This window comes from Pezoporus wallicus, unplaced genomic scaffold, assembly GCF_028554395.1.
Source record: "Pezoporus wallicus isolate ANWC-B61680 ecotype Strahan unplaced genomic scaffold, APGP_CSIRO_Pwel_v1 contig_736, whole genome shotgun sequence".
In the NCBI taxonomy this organism is placed as follows: domain Eukaryota; kingdom Metazoa; phylum Chordata; class Aves; order Psittaciformes; family Psittacidae; genus Pezoporus; species Pezoporus wallicus.
In genome coordinates this window covers 1,323,911-1,351,712 of record NW_026639744.1, presented here as the reverse complement: position 1 = coordinate 1,351,712, position 27,802 = coordinate 1,323,911, and the positions used below count along the sequence as shown (strand labels likewise).

The 27,802-nt window shown below is 39.8% G+C and overlaps 1 protein-coding gene across 5 annotated transcripts; it reads left to right on the top strand.

The window, feature by feature from the left end:
* Positions 1–8: 8 nt before the first annotated feature.
* On the top strand, positions 9–25,849 carry PRPF40A (pre-mRNA processing factor 40 homolog A). 5 transcript variants are annotated; one of them, XM_057415705.1, is made up of 26 exons: positions 9–677; positions 2,007–2,144; positions 4,993–5,073; positions 8,536–8,566; positions 8,825–8,847; positions 10,874–10,951; positions 11,055–11,168; positions 11,617–11,737; positions 13,190–13,214; positions 13,572–13,877; positions 14,747–14,855; positions 15,785–15,849; positions 16,474–16,638; positions 17,334–17,442; positions 18,153–18,303; positions 19,060–19,193; positions 19,574–19,688; positions 19,847–19,938; positions 20,119–20,235; positions 20,738–20,875; positions 21,561–21,656; positions 22,637–22,723; positions 22,810–22,906; positions 23,005–23,066; positions 24,713–24,847; positions 25,693–25,849. In XM_057415705.1, exons 1-26 carry the CDS (start codon positions 315–317, stop codon positions 25,783–25,785), a joined length of 3,045 nt encoding a protein of 1,014 aa, XP_057271688.1. In that variant the 5' UTR covers positions 9–314; the 3' UTR covers positions 25,786–25,849. The 5 variants fall into 5 exon arrangements, with proteins under 5 accessions (XP_057271688.1, XP_057271687.1, XP_057271686.1 ...); XM_057415704.1 differs by having other exon boundaries at positions 19,835–19,938; XM_057415703.1 differs by having other exon boundaries at positions 10,850–10,951.
* The last annotated feature ends 1,953 nt before the right edge of the window (positions 25,850–27,802 follow it).

Genomic DNA, 27,802 nt, shown 5'->3' with positions numbered 1-27,802 from the left:
CCCCGAACCACGTGAGCCCTTTCCCAGCGTCCCCTCTGCTCTGCCCCCGCCGCAGCCACTTCCCCCCGCGCGAGCTCTTCGGCCCGTCGGGCCTGAGCCCCTTTCCCCGTCGACAGCGGCCCGTTCTCTCCGGGAGGCGTCTCTGCTCGCCGCCGCCGTGCTCCCGGCCTGTCGAGCCGCCTTTTCTTTGCGGCTCCCCCGCCCCAGCGCGGGGCCTCTCTCTATCCGCCGGGTTTTTGCCGCCACCAGCGGTTCCGGTCGCTGACGCTAAGAGAGGCGGAGAAGAGCTTCTCACGGCTGGGCCGGCAGCCAGGATGTCAGGTGGGGACTCAGCGGCGGCGGCGGCGACCGCCTCCCCGCAACCGCTCCCGTTTTCCTTGCCGAAGCCCCCTCCCCTCATGCAGCTGACGCCGGGGGACGCCGTCCGCCCTGTAGCTTCCGCTGCGGACCAATCGCCGAAGAGCGCCCGACTGGCGGGCCGCCCGGATTGGCCGGCTGGGAAGCCAGTCAGCCTGCTGGCCCCGCTACTCCCGCCCCGCGGGGAGCCCGAGCCGCTCATGCCCTTTGGCCCTTCGTCGCGGCAGCCACTCAGAGGACGGCTTCTTGGCAGGTGCAGTGGGGGCAGCCTGCTGAGCCCCTCGATGCGGCCCGGTGGCGTCGACCGCAGCTCCCTCATGGTGAGTGCGGGACGGTGGAGAGAGTCGGGTGGGCGCCGCCGAGCTTTGTGGTGTAAACGGGACAGAGCTGCGGGGGCACCCGGCCCGGGCTGGCTTCCGCCTCCGGAGGCGGCGCGTTGCTGTGGAGCCCTGCGAATGGGTGTGCGGCTGTGGGGTGTGGAGGCTTAGCCCTTCCCCCAGTAAGAACCCTCACTACAGCGACCGACGGGGAACGGCGCTTCGTTGGCGGGTTCTTCAGAAAGTAAAAAGAAAACGTGGTTACACTTAGTGGAGCGGCTGAGTGGATTCTGAGGTTGTTTTTCTTTACCATGAGTTACTTGGGCAGCGCCTGAGACTCAGTAAAGGGGCGACCTGCCTTTGCGTGTCTTGTGAGACCCAAGGATGTGGTAGGGAGGTCAAGTGCTAGGTTCAGAAGCTTCAAACGTTTTTAGTTGATTGTGATTTATGTGAACCAGCTTTAGGAAGTTTTTTGGTATTTCAAAAAAAGAAAAATTCCTTTTAAACATAAAAAAAGTATTCCCTTTTTTATCTGCTAAGGACCATTCTAAAGTAGTATTTTTGCTTAAAAATAGTTCTCAAATTATTAAATTTGTGCACTTCTCTGACATACTTCTTTATGTGTGTGTATTACGTTCTTTGAAGTAAAATGGTTTGCAGGGTTTATTTTAAGGTAAAATCTGTCTAGAATAGAAAACTCTTAATGTTTAATGTGTTATGGTAATAAAAAGGTAGGGAAAAGTAGGAAAAACAGTCCATCTCCATTTTCATACTAGCAGTGACTGCGCCAAACATTAGAACAGCATCAGGATTCATGTTTTTAGGAGAATATGGACACAGGGGTGGTAGTTATTGTAGAAACTCTTTCAAAGTTAGACATCGGTAATAGAAAGTGGTGTGTTTCTCTGATTGACTTCTGTGCCACAGGATTACTTGAGTTAATTGTTCTTGTTTGTAAGAGTGTTCCTGAATTTAGTCTGGTTTTTTTTTTGTGACAAACCATAAGATGAAATAGTTTGAGGGTTGGGCTTGTTGTGGTTTTGGGTTGGGTTGGGTTTTGGGGGGGGGGGGGGTTAGGTTTGTTTGGTTTTGTTTTTTTACTTGGATGATGGTTTTGAAATTTTCAAATGGTTGTGTTAATTAGGATTAACTCTGGCTTTAGAGGATCTAGAAGAGTGAAGAGGATCTTGCTTGCTGAGCTGTGATACCAGTCTAAAATTGCCTAAATAACTTTCAATTCAGTGTTGAGCACTGCTTTGTTACTAATGCTTCTGTGGGGGGTGCAGGTGGTTGGCTTCATGCTGATTTTTCTTGCTTGTTGCTGTCTTGCAGATGGGACACCCGGGCATGCCACATTATCCTCCCATGGGGATGCACCCCATGGGTCAGAGACCACCAAATATGCCGCCAGTTCCACACGGAATGATGCCTCAGATGATGCCTCCCATGGGAGGACCACCAATGGGGCAGGTAGGGCAGCGTTACAAAAAGTTTTTGTACTTCCATAATGATGTCAGGTAATCCTTGAGGGAGGTGAGTCTCATGCAGTAGCTTACAAATGGTAAGATTAACGATTTGGGGTTCCTATCCATGCAGAAAGTCGTCTCATTTCTAACCTCTTATGTAACTTTAATTGTAAATAGCTGTTAACACAGTTCCATAATTTGTTTTTTATTAAAGCTTTTTGGTAGTTTTCTTTAGATTTTGAAGAAGTAAGATCTTACTAATGCATACTAGAAGCAAAAGTAGTGCTTTTTTTCCAGAGGTGGTAACAGTAGAGAACTTCATGTTTCTTTAATTCTTGTTTCAATTCTTCTTTAATTCTTGTAATTAAGTTCTGAATTTCTGCAGAATTCCTTCTTGAATCCTATGGAGTGGTGTATAATTCTTCATACACAGTTGTTGCTAGAGCCATGTGATTGAAAAATGGACTTGGCCATTTAGATTGACAGGTGGCAGCCTGGGTTGACAGGTAGAGTAGCCCTGATCATATCTGTGTTTTTTGCAGCTTTAAAGCTTTTATTTTCAGAGGTCATTTCACGTGTGGTTTCTAGTTAAATTCTGAACTTCTAAAAGGAACAATTATCTTTCTGGATGTAAATAAACGTTTAGGTAATGCTGCTTGTGAATGATGATTTACATAAGCAGAAATGGAGTGTCATCAGCTAGATCAGGAGGATGGAGTAGACCAGAGCAGACAGAGGATGGCAAGAAGGATAAACCCTTTGAGAAGAGCCCACTAGGTTATGCTTGACAACTCAGTGTCTTTCTTTGCAGTACCATGGGTAGAGCATGTGTCTCTTTAAACTGGTGTATAAAGCCTTGGTAGGAGTCTATTCAGCAATGTTTTTTCAGGCTGTTAGAACTGCTGGTGTAAAAATAACACAATTGTAAAACATGAGGATTGTTAATAGCAGAAGCTTTTGTGTTTACTAGGAACTTAAGTAGCAATTCTATTTTATTCCTCTACTTAACAGTTCTTTTGTGTCTTCTGTTCCACTGTTCTCACTCTCATGCATCGAATATGTCAATATTTAATATTTTAGTGTGCAGTATAGAGAACTCAGGACTTTTTGGCAGATGTAGAACAAAATAAATGGTATGATAGGGTGTCAGAGGCTCAGTTACCCGACAGCTTCATGGATGAGGTAGGATGGTGACCGGACCTATTGTGCTGGAATTACCAGCCTGTGTTGGTTTGTTTCCTTGGTCAATAAGTTTTTTCTTCCAGCAGATACCAGAGGTTTATCTGTGAACCTTTGCTGGGCAGGATGTTTTGTAGCTTGTTTTTCTCCCTTCTCAAGTGAACCCCTATAAAACAAGTACTTGTCACAGATAATAGCAACAGCATCATTCAGAGGAAGGTCTTTTGGAAAAGAATTCACTCTCATCCCCATTGTTTTTTCCTTTGCTGACTGGCTTAGTGTTACGCAGAAGCTGAGCAGTGCTCGGGGTTTCTTCAGTACCTGAGTCAGGGCTTTTAAGGAGTTTCACAATCTCAGAGCCCCCTTAGTCGCAAGTAGAGGTGGGGCAAGAGTGCTTTCTTCTCCTGCTTCTACAGGATGGCGAGAAATAGGAGGGGCCGCCTTCCAGTCTTTCCTTCCTCCCTTGCTCTCCCAAGAAAACCTTGTGGATTTGAGGGTGGAGCAGTAGCCCTACCACATATCCCTCTCTCCGCATGAGATGCAAGATGAGAGTGGTAACCTGATGCTCCCTGAAGATACAGGGGGATGGGGTCACTTGGCCAGCCTGCCAAGGACAATAAAGGTAAAGGGGCATAATGGAAAGGTTGAAGGGGGTTGGCTAACCTCTTTGGGATGAGTGGCCAAAAATTTATGTTCATAATTACCTAAATTATATATTTGCTTATTTCACTACCTTTTAATGTTAGTTCTTAAAAGCCAGGATCAGCAAAATGTAGCGGGAAACGGGCAAGGTATTAAACACTTTAAGTAGCGTTTTTAACATCTTTTCAGTGCATTGCTTCAGTGATGCATAAGTTGTGCATAACTGTCCCCTTGAGACTATAAGCATAAATATTTGAGCAAAAGCTGCCTTATCTGAGCAGCAGTTCTGTGGTTTTTTGGTCTCATCTGACCACGCAAACTCAGATACCAGTCTAGACTCAGACATTTCACTTTTGTAGCATGGTATGTCCCCATTTACCAAGTTCTCACTGTACATACTTTGTTAATATTGTACGTCTATGTTAAGTTTCTTCCAGTCTTTTTTAAAAAAGTTCAGAACTGGTTTAAAGGTTTGATTATTTAAATTGAATTGAATAGCTCTCTTTACCTTGAAGTTGTTTGCAGAACTTCGTTTTTTCTAGTGTCCCCGTAAAGTGTTTCTTCCTATTTGCAGAGGTAAGAAGAAAGGGAGACATGTTGGAAGTTGTCAAAAAATGTGAGCAGAAGTAATCTTGGGCTTTAAGTTTAACTTTCCTTTGTTCACTTTGTTCCATGTGGTCTTGGAATTTTGCAGAAATCTTTCCCAAGCTTTATTTTTCCTGCTTTAACTCAGGATTTTGGTAATAGCTTATTAACAGATCATGCATGGTGTCTTTTATAGTTTAAATGGTTGGCTTATTAATAAATTTCATATCAGAATTTGGAATGCTGTAGATGTGTTATTCCTAATGTCACTTTTGTGGAGTGTAGCGAAGGGAATCAGAATTCTACAAACCTGTCTTTCTTTGCCAAGGGCTTTTTTGGATTAAAACCTAGTACCAGATAATAAATAAAAACAACAAAAAAATAAAAGAATCTTCACATTTGTTTAAAATATCATAAAATATATCTAAAATACTTCTTAATTATAGATGCCTGGAATGATGCAGTCAGTAATGCCTGGAATGATGATGTCTCACATGTCTCAAGCTGCTATGCAGCCTACAGTTCCGGTGAGCTTAACTTCACTTTCCTGGGTTTTGAAATTTCTTCGTGTCAGTTGCTGTCATTAATTCAGTCTGGGGATGCCTTTGCTTGCTTGAACTGGATTATGAAAAAGATACTGCTAATTGCAATGAAGTATCCAGTTCCTGAATTATTGTAAAAAAAAAAAAATTATGTGAGAAGAACTAGTGATACTTGGTATCTTGTGGATTTTCTACAGTCTTTAAACTCTTCTCTGTATGTCTTTGTTTTTCCCTTCTGTTTTCTGTAAGGATTCTGATGGCTACTTCCCTTGTCCCTCACCTGTTTATAGTTTGGCAGGAGCCCAGTGTGGATTCTGGCTGTTTGGAGCAATAGCTGACTCTAATACCACTCTGTATCTGATTTTTCATAAATGCTTCTGAAATTCAGCATATTTGAGACCTTGAGTAAAGTTTGATGAAATCTTCAGAGGTATAGAGAAGTTATTTGGGTGGAAATAGAGAGGGTGGAGTTAACAAATTACAGATGAAGTCTCTAAAGTGGAAAAAGCTACTTTTCTATGAACATAATCTTTTAGGAGATTTAAAATAGCTATAGAAGACCCACTTGAAAACAGTTCTAGCAGCTTAAATTTAGAAATAAATTAGTTTCTTTATTTTCTTGCCATGCAGATACTATATCCCCAAGTTCATCCTTGTAGAACTTTGAATTTTTCTATAGCACTAAGCACAAAACTTTTGCTACTGCATTTGTTGATTATTTTTAAAAATAAATTGGTTAATACTCCACTTTTTTTTCTTTGTTTAAGGGTTTGCTGGAAGAGTTCTTTAATTCATCTACTAAATAGTTTGTGTGTAGCCAGTTGTGTTGTGCTGAACAGTCCATCTACCCTCTGGACTAACAAGAGAAAGGTCACAAAGATACAAGGTTTCTGTGAAATAAATGGGGAAGGGACTGTTACAAAAAGGATGTAATGTCATGTCACATGCTAAATGGCCAAGAATTCATACCAGAGAAGGGACATTGTCTTAACAGTGGAGAACTTAAATTTAGTGCTTGGGCTTTATCAGACAGTAGAGAATCTTCCTGCTGGTTACAAGTTTGTTTCTCAGTGCTGGTCTCTGTTTAATGAGATGTGAGCGTATGTTGCAACCTTAATGAAATTGAAGTTAGTAATTCCTTAGGGCAAATTCTTGGGAAGTGAGGTTCATTAGTTTTTGTGCTCACATAGCTACTTTCTAATGCACTGAGTAGTTTAGAAGCTACTGAGTAGATGGTAGTGATTTTCCTCCACTTCTCATACAGAAGCTGTTACGAATTTCTGCCATGTGATGCTCATAAAAAAATTTTGAGATCATTTTAGACCTTAAGAGGAAAATCTTAGAAGTGCTATGGCCAATTGAGACTTAAAAGGTGAGGGAAACAGTCTAATCTTGACTTTTACTGTATATTTTAATGTATTTTGGTAAGAAGGCAGATAATTTGGCTTTCTAATACTGGATTAGGAATAAATTTTTAACTGAATCTGTGGATATTTAGTATTTGGGAGGCAAAGTTAAGCACAGTGGAGGGCTCCAGCTTTTAATTTTGCCCTTAAACCTTTTTGTAGTGATGCCAGGACCTCACACATTCACGCATGTGTAGAAGGCATTTGTTTGTCATGGCAGCATCCTTGTACCTCTCTGGCACATGTGTACCACAGCCTGGAAAGTGCTTTAGGAAGAAAAGAAGGATTTTACCAATTCCCAATATAAAATTTGTAGATGTGTAAAAAATTATTGTGATCAGCTTTGCACCCATGATTATTTGCTTTATAAACTTCATGAGATTATTGGCTTGTTATAAATTTGGTTGCCTGATGGAATATATGTTCTCAAGTGAAAAATGTAATATACAGCTCACTGAGGCCAAGTGGATGATTTGTACTTGTGTGAGGGATCTTCGGTCTAGGCTGTTTTGTCCAAGAGCTGTGGTCTTTCAAACCACTCCTGTGCAGGTTCACTACCTGTTGTGATCTACAAAGTGTTTACTTCCAGAAAGCCGATTAGAATTGGTGTAATTCCTAAAAATGCTTATTTCAGTTAGTGCTCTTGTGCTACACAAATGAGAATGGAATTTGGAGATGTAAACATAGGCACAAGTAAAGAAATGTGTTGGAAGGATTAGTTACTGGAGACACAAAATTAACTATGGCCTTACTTAACTGACGTTATGCTCACAGGCATATGTGCACACAGAGTTGCTGAAATATTTAATATACAAAATGCATTTTAAAGGTGTAAAGTTTGTTGACAGTTCGTCTGGTTTAGTCCTATTGCATAATATCACATATGATTCATCCAAGATAATTTCTTTTCTATTTTTAACAAATTCTGCTTTTTTTTTACTCCTCAAGGAGTTTTCAATTAATAGCTTATAGAAGAGAGCTGAAAGACTAAACCCTAGCAAGAGATAAACCTGTAAGCTATATTCTTGCTTACAGAAGAAGAAATTGGGAAAACTATTTGAATTCTGTTAATCTTTTTCCTTAGGTTGAAAGAATTTCAAGAAGGGCATCTCTAAGAGCTTTGGTTATTTGCTGGAAGCCTTATGAATGTAACACCAATACATTCAAAGGCTTAAGCCACATGATTATAACAGAAGCCTACTAAGCTACTTGAGCAGAAATTCAGAATCTTTTTTCCTCCTAACCTGCTCATTTGGACTCATAGAATAGTTAGGGTTGGAAAGGACCTTAAGATCATCTAGTTCCAACCACCCTGCCATGGGCAGGGACACCTCGCACTAAACCATGTCACCCAAGGCTCTGTCCAACCTGGCCTTGAGCACTGCCAGGGATGGAGCATTCACAACTTCCCTGGGCAACCCATTCCAGTGCCTCACCACCCTTACAGTAAAGAACTTCCTCCTTATATCCAATCTAAACTTCCCCTGTTTAAGTTTTAACCCGTTATCCCTTGTCCTATCACTACAGTCCCTAGTGAAGAGTCCCTCCCTAGCATCCCTATAAGCCCCCTTTGGATGCTGAAGGCTGCTATGAGGTTTCCACACAGCCTTCTCTTTTCCAGGCTGAACAGCCCCAGCTTTATCAGCCTGTCTTCATACAGGAGGTGCTCCAGTCCCCTGATCATCTTCATGGCCCTCCTCTGGACTTGTTCGAACAGTTCCATGTCCTTTTTATGTTGAGGACCCCAGAACTGTACACAGTACTCCAAGTGAGGTTTCGGAGATGAAGATGGGTACTGCACACATGGCAGAGGACTCCCTGGTGTAGTTGGTTTTTATTGCCTTTTTGAAAAGTAGCTTAATGTTTTAATCACCTGTTTAAGAAGCAGTGATAATTGAGTGACAAGAAGCTAGAAATCCAAATAGAAGACTGTAGAGCATTTTGTTGCTAAAAGCACTCAGTTGAGTATGTGCATTGTTTATTGATGATTTAACTACAGTTGCTCTCAATACTTAAATGTTGATTTTTATTTTTTCTACAGCCAGGAGTGAACAGCATGGATGCACAAGTAGGTAAGTAGAAACAATTTGTTACTATTTCAAAATATGCTACCAGAATTAGGTGAAGTATTTAAAAAAAAAAAAACACAAAAAACCCCAACCAGATGAAAAATGAAAACCCTTTTCTGTAAACTGTCATTTAGTGTTTCAGTAGCTGACATCTTCATTAATTCCCAAATTTTTTTCTTGCAAACATTGATTGGTTTGAGCCTTTGTATAGAAAAATAAAGCAACCAAACCCTTTTAATTTCATTTGTTTGTTTTCTTTAGGTGTAGCACCTCCTGGAACTCAGGTATGTGAAAACCAAGATTCTACAAGATTGTAATGGCAGTGTGGTGGTATGACTTTAGAGGTTTAAAAGAAAACCCTATATCTTGGTTTTCTTCTCATATAGAGCTTCTCTGCTTGTTTGACTGTCACTCTGTAAGTAATGTTAATAGTTAAAGTAGATGTGTTTTCTGTGCATTGAAATCTATTTGTTTCTAGTTCTTCCAGTATGCAGGTCAGCAATATGAGATGTTTCTTGTAATGTTTGTAGGTCTTTTTGTCCTGCCTGAGAAGCAAGTGAGTTGTAGCCTAGAGACCTCTGTTACTCTTCACACTGACTGTTTTCAGATTCAGATCTTTGCAGGTGTTGGGCTAGAGAGTTACTCAGGGTGGATCTGGGGTGTTACATGCGCTGAAGAAGACTGAAGGTTGTTCCTCTTACTATGTTCATACTTTTAACTATTTTTTTCGCCTTCCATACCAGTGACCAATTCATAAACAGACTTTTATTCTACTTAAATTTGGGTAACTTTTCACCTGTTATAAATATATGAGTGTTTTGCTTTGGCAGTTCTGATGTGTATAGCAGAATTTGGTAGCCAATGATTAAGTCTGCCTTGCTTTTCCTTAACTCACCTGCACTTAGTAGGAGAAACAGGTCAAAGTTCTGTTCAAAACTTTGTTGAGTCTCATGAGGCCTACTGGAACCTCTGTTAGCATTTCCAGCTTACTGAGAATTTTATTACCAAACACTTCAGCAATAAAATGAGTAGTCTATCTAGTTATCCGTAATAATTCTGAAAGCCTTGTGTTTTGTGAAGAATATAAATTATTAACCTCAAAAGAATGGTTATTACCACCTCATCTGTTTTAAGCTAAATTGCCAACAAGCAGTAACTCTCTTCCTTCTACCTCGATGTCTTGATATTATTTGAAATTTGCCTCTCTTAGTGTCTGTGTCCATGTTTGTGAAACATGTTATGTTTGTTAACATCTATCAGTAGCTTAAATAGGAAAAAAAATATTGGCTAGGTTGCATGAAAGGTGATTCAACATAGAATGAACTTGTAAACAGGATGGTGGTATGCAGGCCAGACTTACTTCCTTTGGTGATTTTTCAGTAGTTTTTCACCTTTCCACCAAATGGATGGGAAAAATCTGATGGAACAGAACTGATGCTATGTATCTTAATAGTGAAATTTTTGGATCATGAAGCAAGGTAACTTTGTATTGAGGTAGGCACGTCATCTGGAAGTAATCTCGAATTTGTCTTTCATTGAATGATGACAGATAACTTTCAGTCACTATCAAAATTCTGTTTAAAATTTTGTAAATATTTAATTACTTCTCTAGAAGATATCCCAGACATTTATCTTTGAGATTTTAAGATGAGGAAGAAAATAGTTTAAATAACTAAGAGGCAGAAATCTGAGAAAATAAATCATATGGCCTCGAAGATACCCTGCTGTAAGTTTTTGGTTGTTGCTTTGAAATTTGAGGATCTTGTATCTAGCTTAATTATTAAATATTGGTGAATATCTTTTATTGTATGCTGTGTAATTGAAAAAGGCAGTTGAACTTCTAGGAAAGTTGTTTCTCCTCAGCCATATCCAGTAACTGACATGGAGTAGATGGCTAAAGCTGCATTCTGCCAGTCCTTATTTCATTGTCACTGAAAAGCAGTAGGAGGGTGCTCCCAAGTTCAGGCCAAACTCTTGAAGTCAGAATCTTCAGACAAATTTTTCTTAGTTTTGAGGACAGGGTGTGCTTCTGAGACTTTCACTTGCAGTTGTCAGGACCTGACTGCATTCACTTTTGCTTTCTTTTCTGATGGTAATTAGCTGCCTTGGATTGCTGAATGAGTGGGGAGAGACTCTTAACTCTTTGTCACAGTTTCTTGAAAACAATACTGGATTAAATGTGTTCAGATTTTTGCATTGCTGTCTTTCCTTTGCTGGTAAATTACTTAGTATGTTTAATATACACATGCAAATGAAAAACAAATATTAACAAGAATGTCTTTTCAGAGCTCTGTTTTGTTTCGCCCTCAGACAACACATCCTGTAGTTTGTGCAGCCCAGCAAACCACCACAACCAACAGTTCTGTTAGTGAAGAGCACTCTAAACAGGTTTATCTGCTTTCCACTTGTATTTAACCTTTTAGTGGCTTTTGATAACATTTTGGTCAGCAATTATTGTTCATCATTAATGGTGTCTTTTATTTTTTCCTAGAAATCTTCTACGTGGACAGAACACAAATCGCCTGATGGAAGAACGTATTATTATAATACTGAAACTAAGCAGTCTACATGGGAGAAGCCTGATGATCTCAAAACACCTGCTGAGGTAAACTAAATTCAGATGAAGATTGCTGTACTGTGAGTATGTGAACGCCAGAATTTGGTAGCATAGGTATCATGCGTGAGGATAGCTGTGCCAATAGATCTTTTTCTAATGGGAACAAACTCTTCAAATAAGAAATGCTGCAAAAATGTTTATATCATGATTCTTATGTTGCCAGTACTTGAGGCTGCAAAATGGACAAAACTCTCAACCATTTTCCTCAATCTTTTGATAAATTTTCCTTATGAAAAATATGCCATTCTTCAATTTTTAGGTAATTAATGTGTGCATTTACCACAGGCAATGATTTTCTTTGGAAAGTACATGCCTCATATTCATTGGTCCTTAAGTTATTTCTTGGTGTAGTGTTTGTGTCTCACTTCTGGCTATCCTTTTAATTTTAGAACACCTTTTCAAGTTTGATTTTATGTATTTATTTTCTCTCCGTTAGCAATTGTTGTCTAAGTGTCCCTGGAAAGAATATAAATCTGATTCTGGAAAGCCCTACTATTATAATTCCCAAACAAAGGAATCACGCTGGGCAAAACCGAAGGAGCTTGAGGATCTTGAAGGTAACACTAGCAAAAATGAGTAGGGAGGGTGGCAGTGTGCTGCAGGCTGTGCATATCAAAGCATATCAGTCAATAAATCTGCTGAAATAAACTGTATATAATAGAGTTAATGCAGCCTGGGATTTTAATAGAGTACTCATGTCTCTTGTGTCGTCATCACCATCCCTTTTTCCATTATACCCTTAGTTCTTCCTTATATGGCAGCAGCATCGTTCCCCCTCGTGTCCCTTAAGCAGGAACAGGGTCATGATGTAACCTGTTGTGGCTTGTTCCAGGGCTTCATGTATGCTCTCCCTCTGTTAGCAGTAGGTGATGCTTCAAGTCTTCATTTTAGGGCTGTTGTGAAGTTTGGTTCATACATAGCCACCAGTCCTTTGGAAACTTGCACTAACTTAGTAGGGTTTGTGATGTGGTTAGGGTCAATCAGGGAAGACAAGAGGCAGAGGAGCAGCTGTACTAATCCTCAGTCACCTGGGATAGTAGGGTAAAAGGTTGATGGACTTCTGTGATCCAGTATAGCTTGCAATAGAGTAAGAATTGCTCTTTGTTTTGGTGTCTTGAAATAATTTTGAAAACAGCAATATTTATACTCAACAGCAATATTTATACTCAAAGGAGTAGGGATACTGCTGCCCAGGTGCAGAACCTGGTGGTGAAGGTATGCCATGTAGATGCTCATGTACCCAAGTCGGGCCACTGAGGAACACCAGAACAACCAACAAGTGGATAAAGCGGCTAAGATTGAAGTGGCTAAGATGGACTTAAATTGGCAACATAAGGATGAATTATTTTTGGCTTGGTGGGCCCATGATGTGTCAGGCCATCAGTGCTGGCTGGCTGCTGAAAGGCAAAAAGTTGTGTGTAAGGCTTTGCTTGGGTATCAGTTCACTTTTAATTTTTTACAATACTTATTTGAGAAACTATGGTGTGGCGCAGATATTAGTAATTTTTTATTGCCCTTCTGTATGATAAAGGCAGTGTCCCCTTTTGTACAAACTTCATTCGATGTTCTGGTCCTGGTTTTCTCTTTTAGAATGGTTTTGTTTGGTATTGTAAGGTGATGAAAAGTCTACAATGTCAGCTGGGGTAAGAAATTAGTATTTTTAGAAAAGTACTACAAAGAATAAGCACCAGTGACTGTTAGAATGAAAAAGGAGAGGTCTGATTCAGTGAGCCTGACGTTGTTCTTTAAACTAGTCTTTTAAAGTTGAAATAGTTATTCTAAACCACGAAGTTGTTCATTATATATCCTGATCTTTCTTCAGTGGGATTTGTGTGAATTTATTTCAGTCTTTAAAGGGTGCAAATATTAAAATTATTAATAGTAACAAAACTATTTAAAGCTATGCTTTTATTAAATAATGTTAACAGTAATTTTTTACCATGCATATATAAACTGTTTTAGAAGCTATATTTTGATTGTTTTCTCCCCCCCTCCCCTTTCTCCTCTAGCAATGATAAAAGCTGAAGAAAACAGGTATGTTTTTAATGGTTTTTTACATTAAGCTGCCTTTTGCTTAAAAACAGAATTGCGTCCTTGAACCTTATAACATTCTTCTTGCAACTTTTCATTCCAAATAGTGGCTTAATATATAAAACCTCAAACAATGTATTCTAGGTTTCTTTGAACTGACTCATCTGCATATGTGCAGTTTCAGTAAAGCATTTACTTCCTCTGAGTCAAGATTGTTTTGTGTTCTTCTGAGAAAACTTTGTCACTAGACCTAAACCTCTCTTCTTGTGCTTAATTAAATTACTTAAACTATGCACTTCCCTAAGCCGTTAAGCTGTCCCATGCTTGTATGTGACTGTTCCTGTGTTTTGATACCCATAGCACAAAGACTGAAGAATCAACTCCGGCAATATCCACTCCAGCTGCTGCAGCAGAAGTGACAACCACCACAGCCACAACTGCTGCTGAAACTGCTGCAGCCATTGCTACCACCACTGCTGCTTCTGCAGCAACAGCAGCCCCTGAAGCAGAAACTGCTGCATCTTCCTCTGGAGTAGAAAATGAGAGTACTGGTACAGGCACAGCTGAGGAACAGGGCCAAGCAACTTCTACACCTGCTGTGCAGGAGCAGAGTGCAGAAAGTGCAGCTAACACAGATGACTCTATCAAGCAGGAGGCCTCAGCAGAGTAAGTGAAATGACAAAGCATGTGGCTTTGCTGCAGTTCCATATTTTTTAATAGGATCTCATTAGTCTTCAGTTGTAGGTGGCCAGGCTTCTTTGACAGTTGGCATTTCTGCAGCAAAATGTGAGCATGAATCAGTGGTAGCAGAAAAGAATAATCAGTAACAAAGAGAGGAAGAAGTATTAAATATGCTTTTAGAAAAATGAATGCCCTCCCCTTGCCAACCGTCTCCCAAAATTCTTAAACCCTGCAGAGAACAGTAACATTTGCTAGATTTTTGATAGCTCTAATAGTTTCTCAGGGTAACATAATATGCTTAAATGTTTCTTCTTCCTGTGCAACTGGCTGTTGGTAGAAGAAAATGCAATACTAAATAGATCTGTATCTGTTCCAGCAGAAGCGAGATCCTTTGTTATTTAATAATGGAGAATTAATTATGTGGAGAGTTAAGCTTATGATTTTTATCATTCAAGCAAAAAGAAATGTGCTTTGGGGAATTATAACCAGCAGGAGATAATTAAGGGTGAAAGGCATATTTTTAGGGACTCCCCTTTATAGTTTTGTGTAATACATATATAAGTATTCCCGCTAAATTTAGTTTTGTGAATCCTTTCTAGATAACTTGAGCAGGTAGCTAATTGCATAAGTGGTAATAACTTTTCTGAAACAGAGTTTGTTTGGTTTTTTTTTTCAGTTGTGTATGGTATCTGTAAGGAAAAATCTTGTACATATTGTGCTCTTAGATGTCGCATTATTATTTTCCTTTGTGTTGCTGCATAAAAAACGTACTCTGATTATGATGGTTTGTGACTCTTCAGTGTCTCTAATTGAAATAATACTTAAATGTTAAAATTACTAATTTCTGTATATAGTGCTGCTTTAAAGAAGGAGGATGATGATGCCCAACCAGTTAAAAAAACCTACACATGGAATACAAAGGAAGAAGCAAAGCAAGCATTTAAAGAACTGTTAAAAGAAAAGGTATTTTGGTCAACTATTCTTATTGCATTACTGAACTGCAAAAACTGCATTTGTCGGAATGTTTTTTTGGTGAAGAATTCTTCACTGTTATGGAAGAGGACTTTTGTACTAGACAAGAAATGAGGGAAAGAATACTACAGTGAAAAAATACACAGTTTAAACTTTTTTCCAGCTCTTTGGGTGAGTGGGGAAGTGCTGAATTTTCATCAGGGCTCTCAGTTCATTTTTTTCTTATTTTCTTCCTTTTACATGATCCCCATAGTCATGCAAACTTGTAATCTGGTCTTTGTCAAAAATTCAAACTGTAACAGGGAGTGATTTGATGGACAGCTTCACTAGATGCTTCAGTGACAGGCAGTGTATAGGTCCATATAGAAGAAGGATGAAGTGTTAGATTCAGTTTCCATGGCTAGCCTGACTTTAAGACATTTTTTTTTTTTATTCCTATGAAGTAGTAATTCTAAAACTGTATTTAAAGTGTTGCGGAAATTATGGTTCTTAATATTTTTGCCTGACAGTGAGGTACGTTTCTAATAGAAGTGTCATCTGATTGCTCGAGACCTCAATTTCTTACCTTTGTTCTAAAGATGGAGATGAAGTGACAGTAAAAAGAAACTGGGCTTGGGTTTTCCCTCAGGTGTATGGGGTCTGTTTGTGTTCTGTACAGTGAGTCAACATGGTTTTATAGTAGACAAAATTCCAGAAAAAATTATTGTAGAAGTAGCAGTAGTCCCAGAAGTGCCATGTTTCATTTCCATGTTTGTTGTTAATAAAATCAAAAAAAAAAAAAAAAATTTTCCAGAGTATTGTTTTAACCTCAACTGTATAGTGCTTTTTTTTTCCCCTGAGGGATTTTTTTTTTAAAGGAATTGATCATTGTTGGATGTTCATTTCAGATGTAATTAGTTAATGATTTTATGTCTTCACAGCGGGTACCATCCAATGCTTCTTGGGAGCAAGCTATGAAAATGATCATTAATGATCCTAGATACAGGTACTGCTTGATTCTTTCCTCCTTAGATTTCTGACAAATACTGTTTTAGGTAGTTTGACTTCAGTGACATAACTCCTGATTGTTTTAATAGGTATTTGTGCATTTGTGAATGTGTACCATTGGCAGGGAATTTTGTTCCTTTCCTGTGTAAAGAAATGCAAGTCCCAGGCTTAATTTTTCATCTGGAAAAGATGTGGCAGTTGTTGGTTGTGTTTTATATGTATTATTTTCATTGGAATAAAAGCATATGTTTACAAGGATGGAGCTGAAGAGTTTCTAGGTTACTTTTGGAAATGAGTGACTGCTATAAAAATTGGCAGAAAAGTGGTTGATATCAATGGTAAAAATAGTAATGTGTAAATGTAACCTGAAAGCATGATAGTAGCTTGTGTTTTATTATTAACTGCTTTTATTAGTAAGTATTGGTTTTATTATTTTTTTTTTTAAATGATTTTCCAGTAATCTTGAGGGAGAGACAGGATGATGACTGGCTATTTAGGTTCTGTTTTGTTTTGTCTCAAAAATCTGGTTTATTAGAATCTGTTATTTCTTGGTTCTTTGGTTTTGCTTTTCTAATTTAATTCCATTTTGTATTATTGACATTGTTTTCCTTTTCACATGAAGTGCTTTGGCAAAATTAAGTGAAAAAAAGCAAGCATTTAATGCATACAAAGTACAAACAGAAAAGGAAGAGAAAGAAGAAGCAAGATCAAAATACAAAGAAGCTAAAGAATCCTTCCAGCGTTTTCTTGAAAACCATGAAAAGATGACATCCACAACAAGATACAAGTAAGACCAGTATTAAATGAAGTTCTAGCCTTTCCTAGCTTGCCAAGTTAATAATCAAATCTTGCTGGCTTGCTCTTAGTGAATGTTTACCTTAGTATGTGTTTAGCCTGGAAAAGGCTGTAACTGAAATTCTTATATGAGCACAAAAAGTCTTAATTTTCATAAAATGTGTTTTAAGACCCAGGCAAAAAAAAACAATTCATAAGTGGTGTGCTGATGAATAGTGAGTTGGGCTTCTAGTAAGTAGAAATGAAAGATGCATAAGAGAGGAGTTTTGTATTACACCTGCCATTAAGAATGAAGTAGTTCTGATAACTTCTTCATGGAAGTTCATGACCAAATGGATATATATCTAATAAGCTTGCTGCTGAAGATTTTGTAGCTCTGATCTCATAGGATGCTTGCTAGGACAGTAACCTGAATATGTGCTCCCCCTCACCTGCACTGCAGGTGAACTTCCACTGCTGTGGAGAGGTGTGTATAGTGGCATTGGCTTTAATTTTTAGCTGTTACCTTTGTTAGTAAGAGATAAAAAGGTGTCACAGAAAAAGTTTCCCAAGAGAGAAAATTGGAGAGGTGTCATACAAAAGTATACTGCTTAGAACAGAGTTGATTAACCTTATTGTAAGCTGGTGGGACAGTTTAAGTTGTGTTTACCAGTAAATGATTGTATGCTTTTTCTTCGTTTTGCACAGAAAAGCTGAGCAAATGTTTGGGGAGATGGAAGTCTGGAATGCGATATCTGAGCGTGATCGTCTTGAAATTTATGAAGATGTCTTGTTTTTTCTGTCTAAGAAAGAGAAGGTAACTTTCAAAATTGTTATCTGTAAGATAATTTATACCTCTTAGTAAAGAAATCTTGCAAGCACTGCAGTTCTGAATGTTGTTCAGAGACAGTCAAAATGCTCACAGCAGGGGAGGAATCTAGGAAAGGCTTGGAGAGCCAAATGAGAATGTTTCCGTGTTGGTATGAACCATGTGCTGCTCACAAGTTCCAGGGTCTGGAACCAAAGGGTGTGAGAGAGAAAAGAACTTTAGCAAGATGTGATGGAGCAAGGGCACAAGTCAAAAAGCACTGGTGGGCTCTTGGAAGCTATGACTTATTTTGTAGGTGTGAATTTAAAGACAGATGTGCCATATTATTATACAGTATAAAAGGGGTGTTCAGTAGAGTTAGCAGGCAGGTGATGAATCCTTACCTAAGCAAGCTGCTGGAAGTCCTGTTCTTGCACAGTACACAACTGAAGATGAGCTCCATTTCACGAGCTTTTCACATCTTTCAGGAACAGTCAGAGGTAACAGTACTGAAACAGTCTGAAACAGTTTATCTCTGGATGCAAGCAGTCATAGCATGTAAAAATTCCATGTAGATCCAATTAGTATATGTTGCTTTACATATAAATGAAAGGTTATTATTCTTTTTTTTTCTTGGAGAACAGACTTGAGGGGTCATGTATTTTTGCCTACACAACCTCATATTTAACAATAAAAAAAAAATCCTGTTTTCTCTTCAGGAACAAGCCAAACAGTTACGAAAGAGGAATTGGGAAGCTTTGAAGAATATACTAGATAACATGGCTAATGTCACTTACTGTACCACTTGGTCAGAGGCACAGCAGTATCTGATGGACAATCCTACATTTGCAGAAGATGAGGAACTTCAGAGTACGTAAAAAGTCTTACATGTTTCTTTTAAAAGGGGTAATGAATTTGTCTTTAGCAGTAAGGACTCCTGACTGGGTATGGCTTGCTCTTGCCTGCTTCATAACTGCTCTGACAGCTGCTGAGCAGCCTCTGTAAAGGACCCTGTCTTGTTCCATTCCTAGGAAATAGATGTCAGCTTCAAAAATCCTTACTGATTAATCTTAATGACTAAACAAAGGATACCTTTCTTCAGGAGGGAATTGAATTGCCCTAGTAGTTGTTAGCCTTTGAAATTTGAAGTATTATTTGACAATGTAATCTGTGTTACAGGTACTTGACTGAGTGAGGTTTCTGAGAAAAGTAATTGCTTTTACTCCTCTAGAGTAAGAAGGCAGTTTTTCCATTATGAGCACATTTTGTCAAAAATGAATTGATCCTGTATTTTAAGAGCAGCATAGCTGTTTACAGAGCTGCTAAAGCATTTGGCAAAGATGCTCTGTGTTCTGTGTTTATGATGTCTGTGGTAATGTGGGGAGATACACAAGATCTCCGACACTTTTCTTATAAAGTACCTTCTGTGTTCTTTATTGGCAATGTAAATTTGTCCATGTTGGGGGAGGCTTAGTTTTGCTACTGCACAGATATTCATGCATTTCAGTGCTCAGTGAAGCTTCTATTCACAGCAGCAATCAGCAACCGTTGTAGTAAGAAACTCTTTACAGTTAGAGGGAAGAAATGCCTAATTTTTATTCTCATCACTCTTGTTATCTTTGCTAGACATGGATAAGGAGGATGCACTGATCTGTTTTGAGGAACATATCAGAGCATTGGAAAAAGAGGAGGAAGAAGAAAAACAGAAGAGTTTGCTTAGAGAAAGAAGGCGGCAGCGTAAAAATAGAGAATCTTTTCAGGTTGGTGGACTTTGTTGTGTCCTAGAGGTGTTACATGGTTAGATATTCTGTGCAAGCTTTTAATTTCTTAGGGTGGGCTGACAGGTGCATATATGTCTTTTATCAACATTGTAGCATTTTGTCTGCTGCGTAATACAGTTGCTTGCCAGAAAACTACAAGTTTAGGGGAAAGGAAAATAGGTTAGAATGGAAAACAAATGCAATTGGAACATTGTAAATGGTGGAGGAAGGCCGGAAGAAATGATGATGTATAAAATGATTTTTTAATTGCATTTTTAACAAAAATGGAATTCTAGTTATTAATAGGATCTATTCCAGCTGCTAGCCAAGTAAAAGGATGATAAGTGACTACAAATTTCCATTTCATTTGTATTTTGTAGCTATTTTTAGATGAACTGCACGAGCATGGACAATTACATTCAATGTCTTCTTGGATGGAGTTGTACCCAACAATAAGCTCAGACATCAGATTCACTAATATGCTTGGTCAGCCTGGTAAGAGTACTGTCTCTTGCAGCCCTGTAGAAAGTAAGGTAAAGGTCTTGGATTTGGGGTAGTCTAGAGCAGGGTTATTTGTATATTTTTCTAAGTGTCTAAAAAAATGCAGCTCTTGTATTAGAGCTAGCTTTTGACTTATCTAGTTTTTTCATCAGGATCCACAGCACTTGATCTTTTCAAGTTCTATGTTGAAGACTTGAAAGCACGTTACCATGATGAAAAGAAGATAATAAAAGATATCCTAAAGGTGAGAGGGGAAAATGCTCCTTTAATGTGGTTTCTTCTTTTAATGTCCAGTTCATGATTCAGATGAGCTCTTTGCTGTTCATTTGGGATGTGATTTCACATTGCATCAATGTCACCTGCATTAGCGCTGAAGTGAGAGTTCCTGACTTGCCTGATGCCAAAGAAGTGCTTTTTCTTGCAGGATAAAGGATTTGTGGTTGAAGTGAATACTTCCTTTGAAGATTTTGTTACGGTCATCAGCTCAACTAAAAGAGCTACTACTTTAGATGCAGGAAATATCAAGCTGGCTTTCAACAGTGTAAGTATTAATATATAGGAATGTTCAAAAACTTGCAGTACAAAATCTCTGTTAAAACAAGAATTGGCACTTACTTTTACTTAGACTTCTTTCATAATACTTGAGAGATGCTTTGCTTTGGAGTTGCTTATCCTCATATGAGTTCCCAAAATAAGGATTGCAGAGGTATATCTTTATTCAAAACATAGCATTACTTAATTCCTACTACAGAATTTCTCAAGTTGAAATGTTTATCTCATTTACTTTCCTCATGAGGGAATATTTTTGTGTGTTTCTGTAGTTCTTGTTTGCATGATGGGTTAACTCTGAGATTCTGTTTGAGAAACAGCAGTTGCATGCTTTAAAAATAAATAATTGGTTAATTTTCCTGTGAGTCCAAGTGACTAATAGAAAATTCTAAAGGCGATCTGTCACCGGGCTTTCCAAAACTTGCATGGAACTGAATTACTCATCTTTCATTTTGGTATCTTTCAAGCAGTCTTATGACTTTTGTTTGATACAGCTGCTAGAAAAGGCAGAAGCTCGTGAAAGAGAGAGGGAAAAGGAAGAAGCTCGCAAAATGAAGCGGAAAGAGTCAGCCTTCAAGAGTATGTTGAAGCAAGCTACTCCTCCAATTGAATTGGACGCTGTCTGGGAAGATGTATGTATTGTCACTGAGTTATGCGAGTCTTTCCAAATAGATCTAACAGGCTGTTGCATCCTAATGCTTTTACAAGTAAACCTGGGTTCTCTAAGCTCAAGGTGCAACTCAGACTCTCGTAAAAATTGTCTTGCTGTTTATTCAGTAAAAATTGAGATTTGATGGGAATAACTTTATTGACTGATACTTTCGTTTGGATACAATTTATAACAAAACCCCTCAAAAAAACTAAACCCAAACAAAAACCCCCAAGCAAACAAGCACCCCGAACAACAGCAAACAACCCAAAAATTAAACCCAAACAAACCCTTAAAAAAAAGAAAAAAAAAAAAATCACACAATGTCCCAAACTTAAATTAAATGGAGATAAAGCACTCTGCTTGCTTAGAAATCTGTAATCTTGTTCCGGTCAAGATAACTTTTAAAAACCTCTCCTCTCAAAGTATACGCTTTATAGAAAATACATGCTGTAACAAACGTGTGGCTTAAATGGCGCATGCCAAAAGAACAGTCTAATTCTGGCTACAGTCTCATAAAGACTGGTTTTGAAGCTGGCATAAAACCCCCAGTGTTTAGCCTTGTAACAGTACAGTGGCTTTTTCAGCTGGTGAACTTGTGTCTCTGTTATTTTTATTTCTGACTGGGTGTATTTCATGTTAGTATTTCATTGCTGCTCTTCTTACAGATCAGAGATAGATTTGTGAAGGAACCAGCATTTGAAGACATCACTCTGGAGTCTGAAAGAAAAAGAATATTTAAAGATTTCATTCATGTACTAGAGGTAATTTTTATTTTATCATGATCAGAGGGTATACAAAAAGATTCTTGATTGGTTGACTCTTAAATGGTGTAGGAAGGGAGAGGGATTTAACAGAATTGTACTGATTTCTGTTTCAGTGGACATGGTGTATTACCTAAAAGTAACAGATATTAAAACTTCATTGTAAAAGGAAGGAACTGAAGAAATGTGTTAAGAGTTACTTGATATTCTTTAATACTTTAAATCTGCTTCCCTACAAGAATTTTCAGAAGTTAACATCAAGATTTCCTGGTTTATTTTTAGAAATATTGTTCAGTGCTGTGATTTTGTACAAAACCTGATGAAATAGGAAATAGAACTTCTGCAGTATTTTGTTCACTGCATATCTGGAACTTCAAGAGCATACTAAGCACTGCAGATGTACTTTATTTTAGCAAATTTTTGCTGATGTCCAAAATGGGTGATGTAGTTCAGTTTCATTCTTAATTTTTGGGTAGGCCACAGTAAGAGTTAAGCTGCAGAAGATTTGACAAGCCATTCTTGTTAAATAAGGTGCGGTTTTCTCCTAGATAATGCTAGATTTGGTTTTGCGGCAGGTGCTCTGTGGGGTTTTTGTTCCAATTCCTGGGGTTTGTAAGAGGGTTTTTTAAGTGGCTTAATTTCAGAATTTCAAATTTGGCAGAGCAAGGCATGCAGTGTGTTCTAGACCATCGTGAGCAGTGGTTTTAAATGGGAAACATTGAACAGGCTTCTAGGTAATAGAAGCTGTGTGCATCTGTGCCTGTACGTTTCCTTATTCCTGGATGCTTGTTAAGACAGCTTTAACGTGGGAATACTGGTACCTCTTCATGGGGTTTGTCGCAATAAATGCGTTATTATGTGGGAGTTTTTTAACCACTCCTAGCCATAGATGCGTTTGTGGATGATGAGAAACATCGTTAAATTTATTACTGTGTCCTGTAGACAGAGAATGATAACATTTCTCTTCTCTTGTCCTCTAGCATGAGTGTCAGCATCATCATTCAAAGAACAAGAAGCATTCTAAAAAGTCTAAAAAACATCACAGGAAGCGATCGCGCTCTCGCTCGGTAAGATGTTACACAGCTTAAAATCTGCTTCTGTAACCATCTGTAATGCTGTGTTCTTACTGATCGCGTTGGGTTCATGTCTCTAGGGCTCAGAGACTGAGGATGATGACAGCCATTCAAAGAAGAAAAGGCAGCGTTCAGAATCCAGATCAGTTTCTGAGCGCTCTTCCAGTGCAGAATCTGGTACGAGATTTTTCTTGTTCATTTTGAAATTAATTTTACTTTATTCTGAGTCCTTATAATTTTGCTAATTGTAATTGTGCTTATTTCTATGTCTGCAGAGAGAAGTTACAAGAAGTCAAAAAAACACAAGAAGAAGAGCAAGAAGAGAAGACATAAGTCTGTAAGTACAATTGACTTCAGTTGGCTAATGGACAATATGGCACCTTATGGTTTCAGTCATCATTTTTGGGTATCTAGTCAACTCTGGTGAGACCCCCATTTGGAGTACTGCATCCAGCTCTGGGGTCCCCAACATAAGAAGAATGTGGACCTGATGGAGCAAGTCCAGATGAGTCCACAAAGATGCTCTGAGGGCTGGAACATCTCTCTCTCCTATGGTTACAGGCTGAGAGAGGTGGGCTTGTTCAGCCTGGAGAAGGCTCGAGGGAGACCTTAGAGCAGTTTCCAGTGCCTAAAGGGTCTGACAAGAAAGCTGGAGAGGGCCTTTTGACAAGGGCAAGTAGTGATAAGACAAGGGGGAATGGCTTTAAACTGACAGAGGGCAGATTTAGATCAGATACTAGGAAGAAGTTCTTCCCTGTGAGAGTGCTGAGGCACTGGCACAGGTTGCCCAGAGAAGCTGCGGCTGCCCCATCCCTGGCAGTGTTCAAGCCCAGGTTGGATGGGGCTTTGAGCAACCTGGTCTGGTAGAATGTGTCCCTATCTGTGGCAGGGGGGGTTGGAACTGGGTGGTCTTTAATGTCCCTTCCAGCCCAAACCATTCTGTTATTCTGTGATCTGTAATCATCCAGCCGCCTTTGTAATAGAGACTTTATGAGATCAGGCTGGAGGGGAGGGTAACTTAGTAGTTTTCTGTTATATATACCTTAATATTAAGCCATTTAAGATTATTAAACTGGGGGGCTTAACTGCAACCGTGCAAGCAAGGTGTAAAGGATTGCACTAGCAGCCTGATATTTGCAGTTTATCATGGCAAATCTTGGTGTTCACTTCTACTGTGGAGACCTGTGAAGGTACCCAGCTGTCTTTACCTTCTGCCTAATGCTGGGCTTCATTCCTTTTGTCTGCTTGTGTGTCAGGGTCACATTAGAAGTTCTGGATCATCAAAACAATGTGAAGAGCAATTGAGGACAAAGAATATATTTTTTTCCTCAGTAAAGAAACCAACTTGGGTCTCTGCTCTCACATTGGCTGCAGAACTCTTTAGAACTGTTCTTTTGTGCCTTTCACTTACAAGCAGTTAGCTGTACCTTTCAGCAGACAGTGTCCATAGCGAGAGGGGACATTAATAGTTACCTGTTGAGTAAGATATTAGTGCTGAAGGGTTCTGAGACAAACAGGTTCCCATAAGCTTAGCGACACTGGGATGAAATGTGGAATAAAGCCACCATTGTGCCACCTGATCCCTCACAGTATGGTTAATATCCAGAAAAAGCCAATCAGCTGTGTGACAGAAAAGTGTTTACCCAATTTCACCCTTCCTGGAGATCTTGCTGAACAGATGACAGTTGTGCCCAGAAGAAATGTGGGTGTACCTACCGTATGGCATCCAGCATGCCCCGATGCTACACTGCACTGGGAATGTGAACATTCTTTGGTATTGAACAAACTTCTCTCCTTCTCAGATCACTTCAGTGACCTTTCTTGCATTACTTTTTTCTATGATGGTTAATAAGATGTACTTAATTAGTAATCACACAGTTTTCCTAATATGGTCTATACTGATACGAAGTCAGCCAGTTTAGAGGTGTGGTTATTCTACAAATAAATATAAATGTATTTAATATTTCCTCCTTATTTACACAGGATTCACCAGAATCAGACATTGAACGAGAAAAGGACAAAAAAGAAAGAGAGAGGGAGAGCGAAAAGGATAGAGTTAGGCAAAGATCTGAATCAAAACATAAATCTCCTACTAAAAAGCGACCTGGAAAAGATTCTGTAAGCCTTCCTGTTTCTTTTTTATCTGGTGCTTTACAGGCATAATGTAAGGTGCTAGAGCTTTATTCATGTCCTGCTTCCATTTATATATATAAAAAGTGCCAAATGCAACACCTGCCCTCTAGAATTTTAGTAGCTGCAGTGCTGGGCTAACACTGGGAGGAAATCTCAGTGGAAGAGAGTTCTGCAGCCCTTGCACTTTTCAAGCTGGCAAGTCCTGTGTGGGAGCATGTTTGTGACTGCAGTCCTGCCTTTGGCTGCCATGCTGTGCTCTCTGGCTTGTTTTGGAGGGGTTTACGAGAGTGTTTGAGAAGACGCATACAAGCGCTTGAATGAAAAAGGCAAACTGCTTGTGGTTCAACATTTTTTGGGTCTCTTGGAGGGGGAGTTTTTTGCCTCTGGTTGTTTAGATTGTGGTGGTGGTGGCCTCCTCCTGGGTAAAAACCCATATATTCCACCTTCAAGTTGAGATGTCAGGGCAGGTGTCTACTTCTTACGTTACTGTCTTAAAATAAGCTGCTTGGGCCTCCAGCTGCCTTTGGAAAGTGCAATGACTTGGCCTAATGTGGGCATTTCCTGAGAACTTGGGTTTGAGCTTGGGTGTGATAGAGCAGAGTCTACAGGAGGACCAGGGCTTAGCTTGCTGTGCCTCCTATGCCCTCCCCACTTGTTCTGGCTGCCACTGTCGGAGCTCCTGAGCATGATACGAGCAGCCTCCTGTACCTTGTGCTCCTGTATTGCTGCCGTGGCACTGGGGTAATGTCTGGGCACAGGTGGCACCACTGATGACCAACATGGCCTGGAAGCCCCATCGTTCCAGCCACTAACTTTGCTTCTTTCTGCAGGGGAACTGGGATACTTCTGGCAGTGAACTGAGTGAAGGGGAGTTGGAAAAACAGAGGAGGACTCTTTTGGAACAACTGGATGAAGATCAATGAGAGCGTTATTTATACCAAATATGTTTACATTGTGGCATAATAAAAGAAACCAATGTCTAATTCAGGACGCGGGTTCTGATATCCTGAGTTCCATTGCTGAAATAACAGTGGGTTTTAATTTTACCACATAAATGTATTTGAGTACTACTATTATGGGCTGGCATCAAATCTAGAGAAGCAAATGAAATTCCAAGTGCAAAGCCGAGTGTCCGTCCTGGAGCTGCCAGGCAGCGTGGGTGCTCTGCTCACCACGGAGGGAGTGCTCCGCAGGGAACACTGCCAAGGAAGGCGGCGCGGTGCTCACTGGATCTTGTCTGCAGGCCCACGGAAGTGTTGGCTCCTTCCTAGCAAAGCATCGCCTCAGTCCGGTCCTTCCTAGAAAGGTAGTAACACTGGTCGTCTGGTCCGTGTAGGCAGGTAAAACTTCATTTGTAGAAAGAGATTCTTAATATAGTTTCTTGTGGTTTAATTTGTTTGATGGATTTGTGCTTATTTTGGGGAGGGGAAGGCAATGGGAGTAAGGGATCCAGTTCTTGATCTGTACCGCTAAAACATACCCGCTGTCACAATTGCTCTTTTGTGAACTGCGTCGCTGGCCAAGCCACATGTAAGCTTTTGTACAGACACCTGACATCTGGCTCAGGCTTGAGTCCAATACTGTCTGAGTGAGTTTTTCCTGTAGATTTTCAAAGCCCTAGACCTGCAGTTGATGGGGATGTTGACTGACCCTCCCTTGCGGTGCCAGCAGGGGGGTGCATGCCTCACAACTGCCTTGGGTTCCCCTAACGCCCCATTCCAAGCAGCCATGGGCATTACATCAGTGTTTATCTCCACATGAACAAGATCTAGTAATAAAAATCACTGTAAATTAATCTCAATGTGTTGCCTTAAGAACCTGCTGAGGAATGTACCACCACCTTGGGCTGCTGCCCGGCCCCCTTGTGCTCATCCCTGGCCAGCTGCTTCAGGGGGGAGGATTCCCAGCCATACCAGGGGAGTGGTGGCTACAGAGACCAAGGTCAGAAGCTGTTCCCATTGGTCTATTTTTGTACATTTTTATTGATGATTAAACCTTCTCTTCCAGTGTGTACTAGTACTCATTTCTACTTTTAAAGGCTCTGTACAGCTCTGATAGGTTATTACCGTCTTCCACATTTTGGATTTAAGCAACATAGTCGCTCCCACCAAGAAGGGGAAGACGAGTTGGGAGTTCAGCTTCCTTCACTGCATTTTTTTAATCCCGTATCAGACAGCAGTTACTAGTGCATAAATCCCTGAAAGGCCTGATTTGTACAGCATGCTTTCCTGGGCCGGTTCTGTGATTCAAACTAAGAATGCTACTGCACTGAAATTACTAATTTGCAATAGGAAATTCTGGTGATGGATGATCCCTGTGGATTGGCAGAGTAACTGATAACTTTGGGCTTCTCAGGAGGCTCCATGTGCCAATATCGGCATTTCCCCTGGAGTGCAGAGCTCTGGGGGAAGAATACCCGAGTTTGGTCAAACAGGACTTGAGTAACTCTCTGTTATTGTGTGGCATAAAGCTGGTGGTGGCAGCTTTTCCAGGTTCCCCCACTGCAGAGCAAGTGGCTCTCCTGTGCTGGGGAGGGTGGGTAGCACTTGATCCTCCCAGGTCTGCCACCATTTCATAAATGTGTGTTTTGTGAACTGTGTAAATTCCCTTTCCTAGGTAGAGATTTAAAATGGAAACACACAGCTTGTGTAGCCCACAGCACTGCCTGGGTGCAGAACAGCTCCACAGGGGGGTAATGGCGTGACACAGGTGACAGAGCACTGGGCTGCAGGGAACAGCAGCTGAGCGCTGAAGCTGTCAGCTGTAAGAGTTTGCAAATGTGTTAGAACTTCTGCACAGTATTTTGTTACTGCGTTGCGTTTGTGTAACCACCCTAAGGAAAAAGTGTTTCTAAGTAAATACTGCTTTTAAAAGGTTTGCCTTTATTTTTCCATTAAAAATAAAAAAAAACCCACAACTATGAATTTAAATTACTCTAAT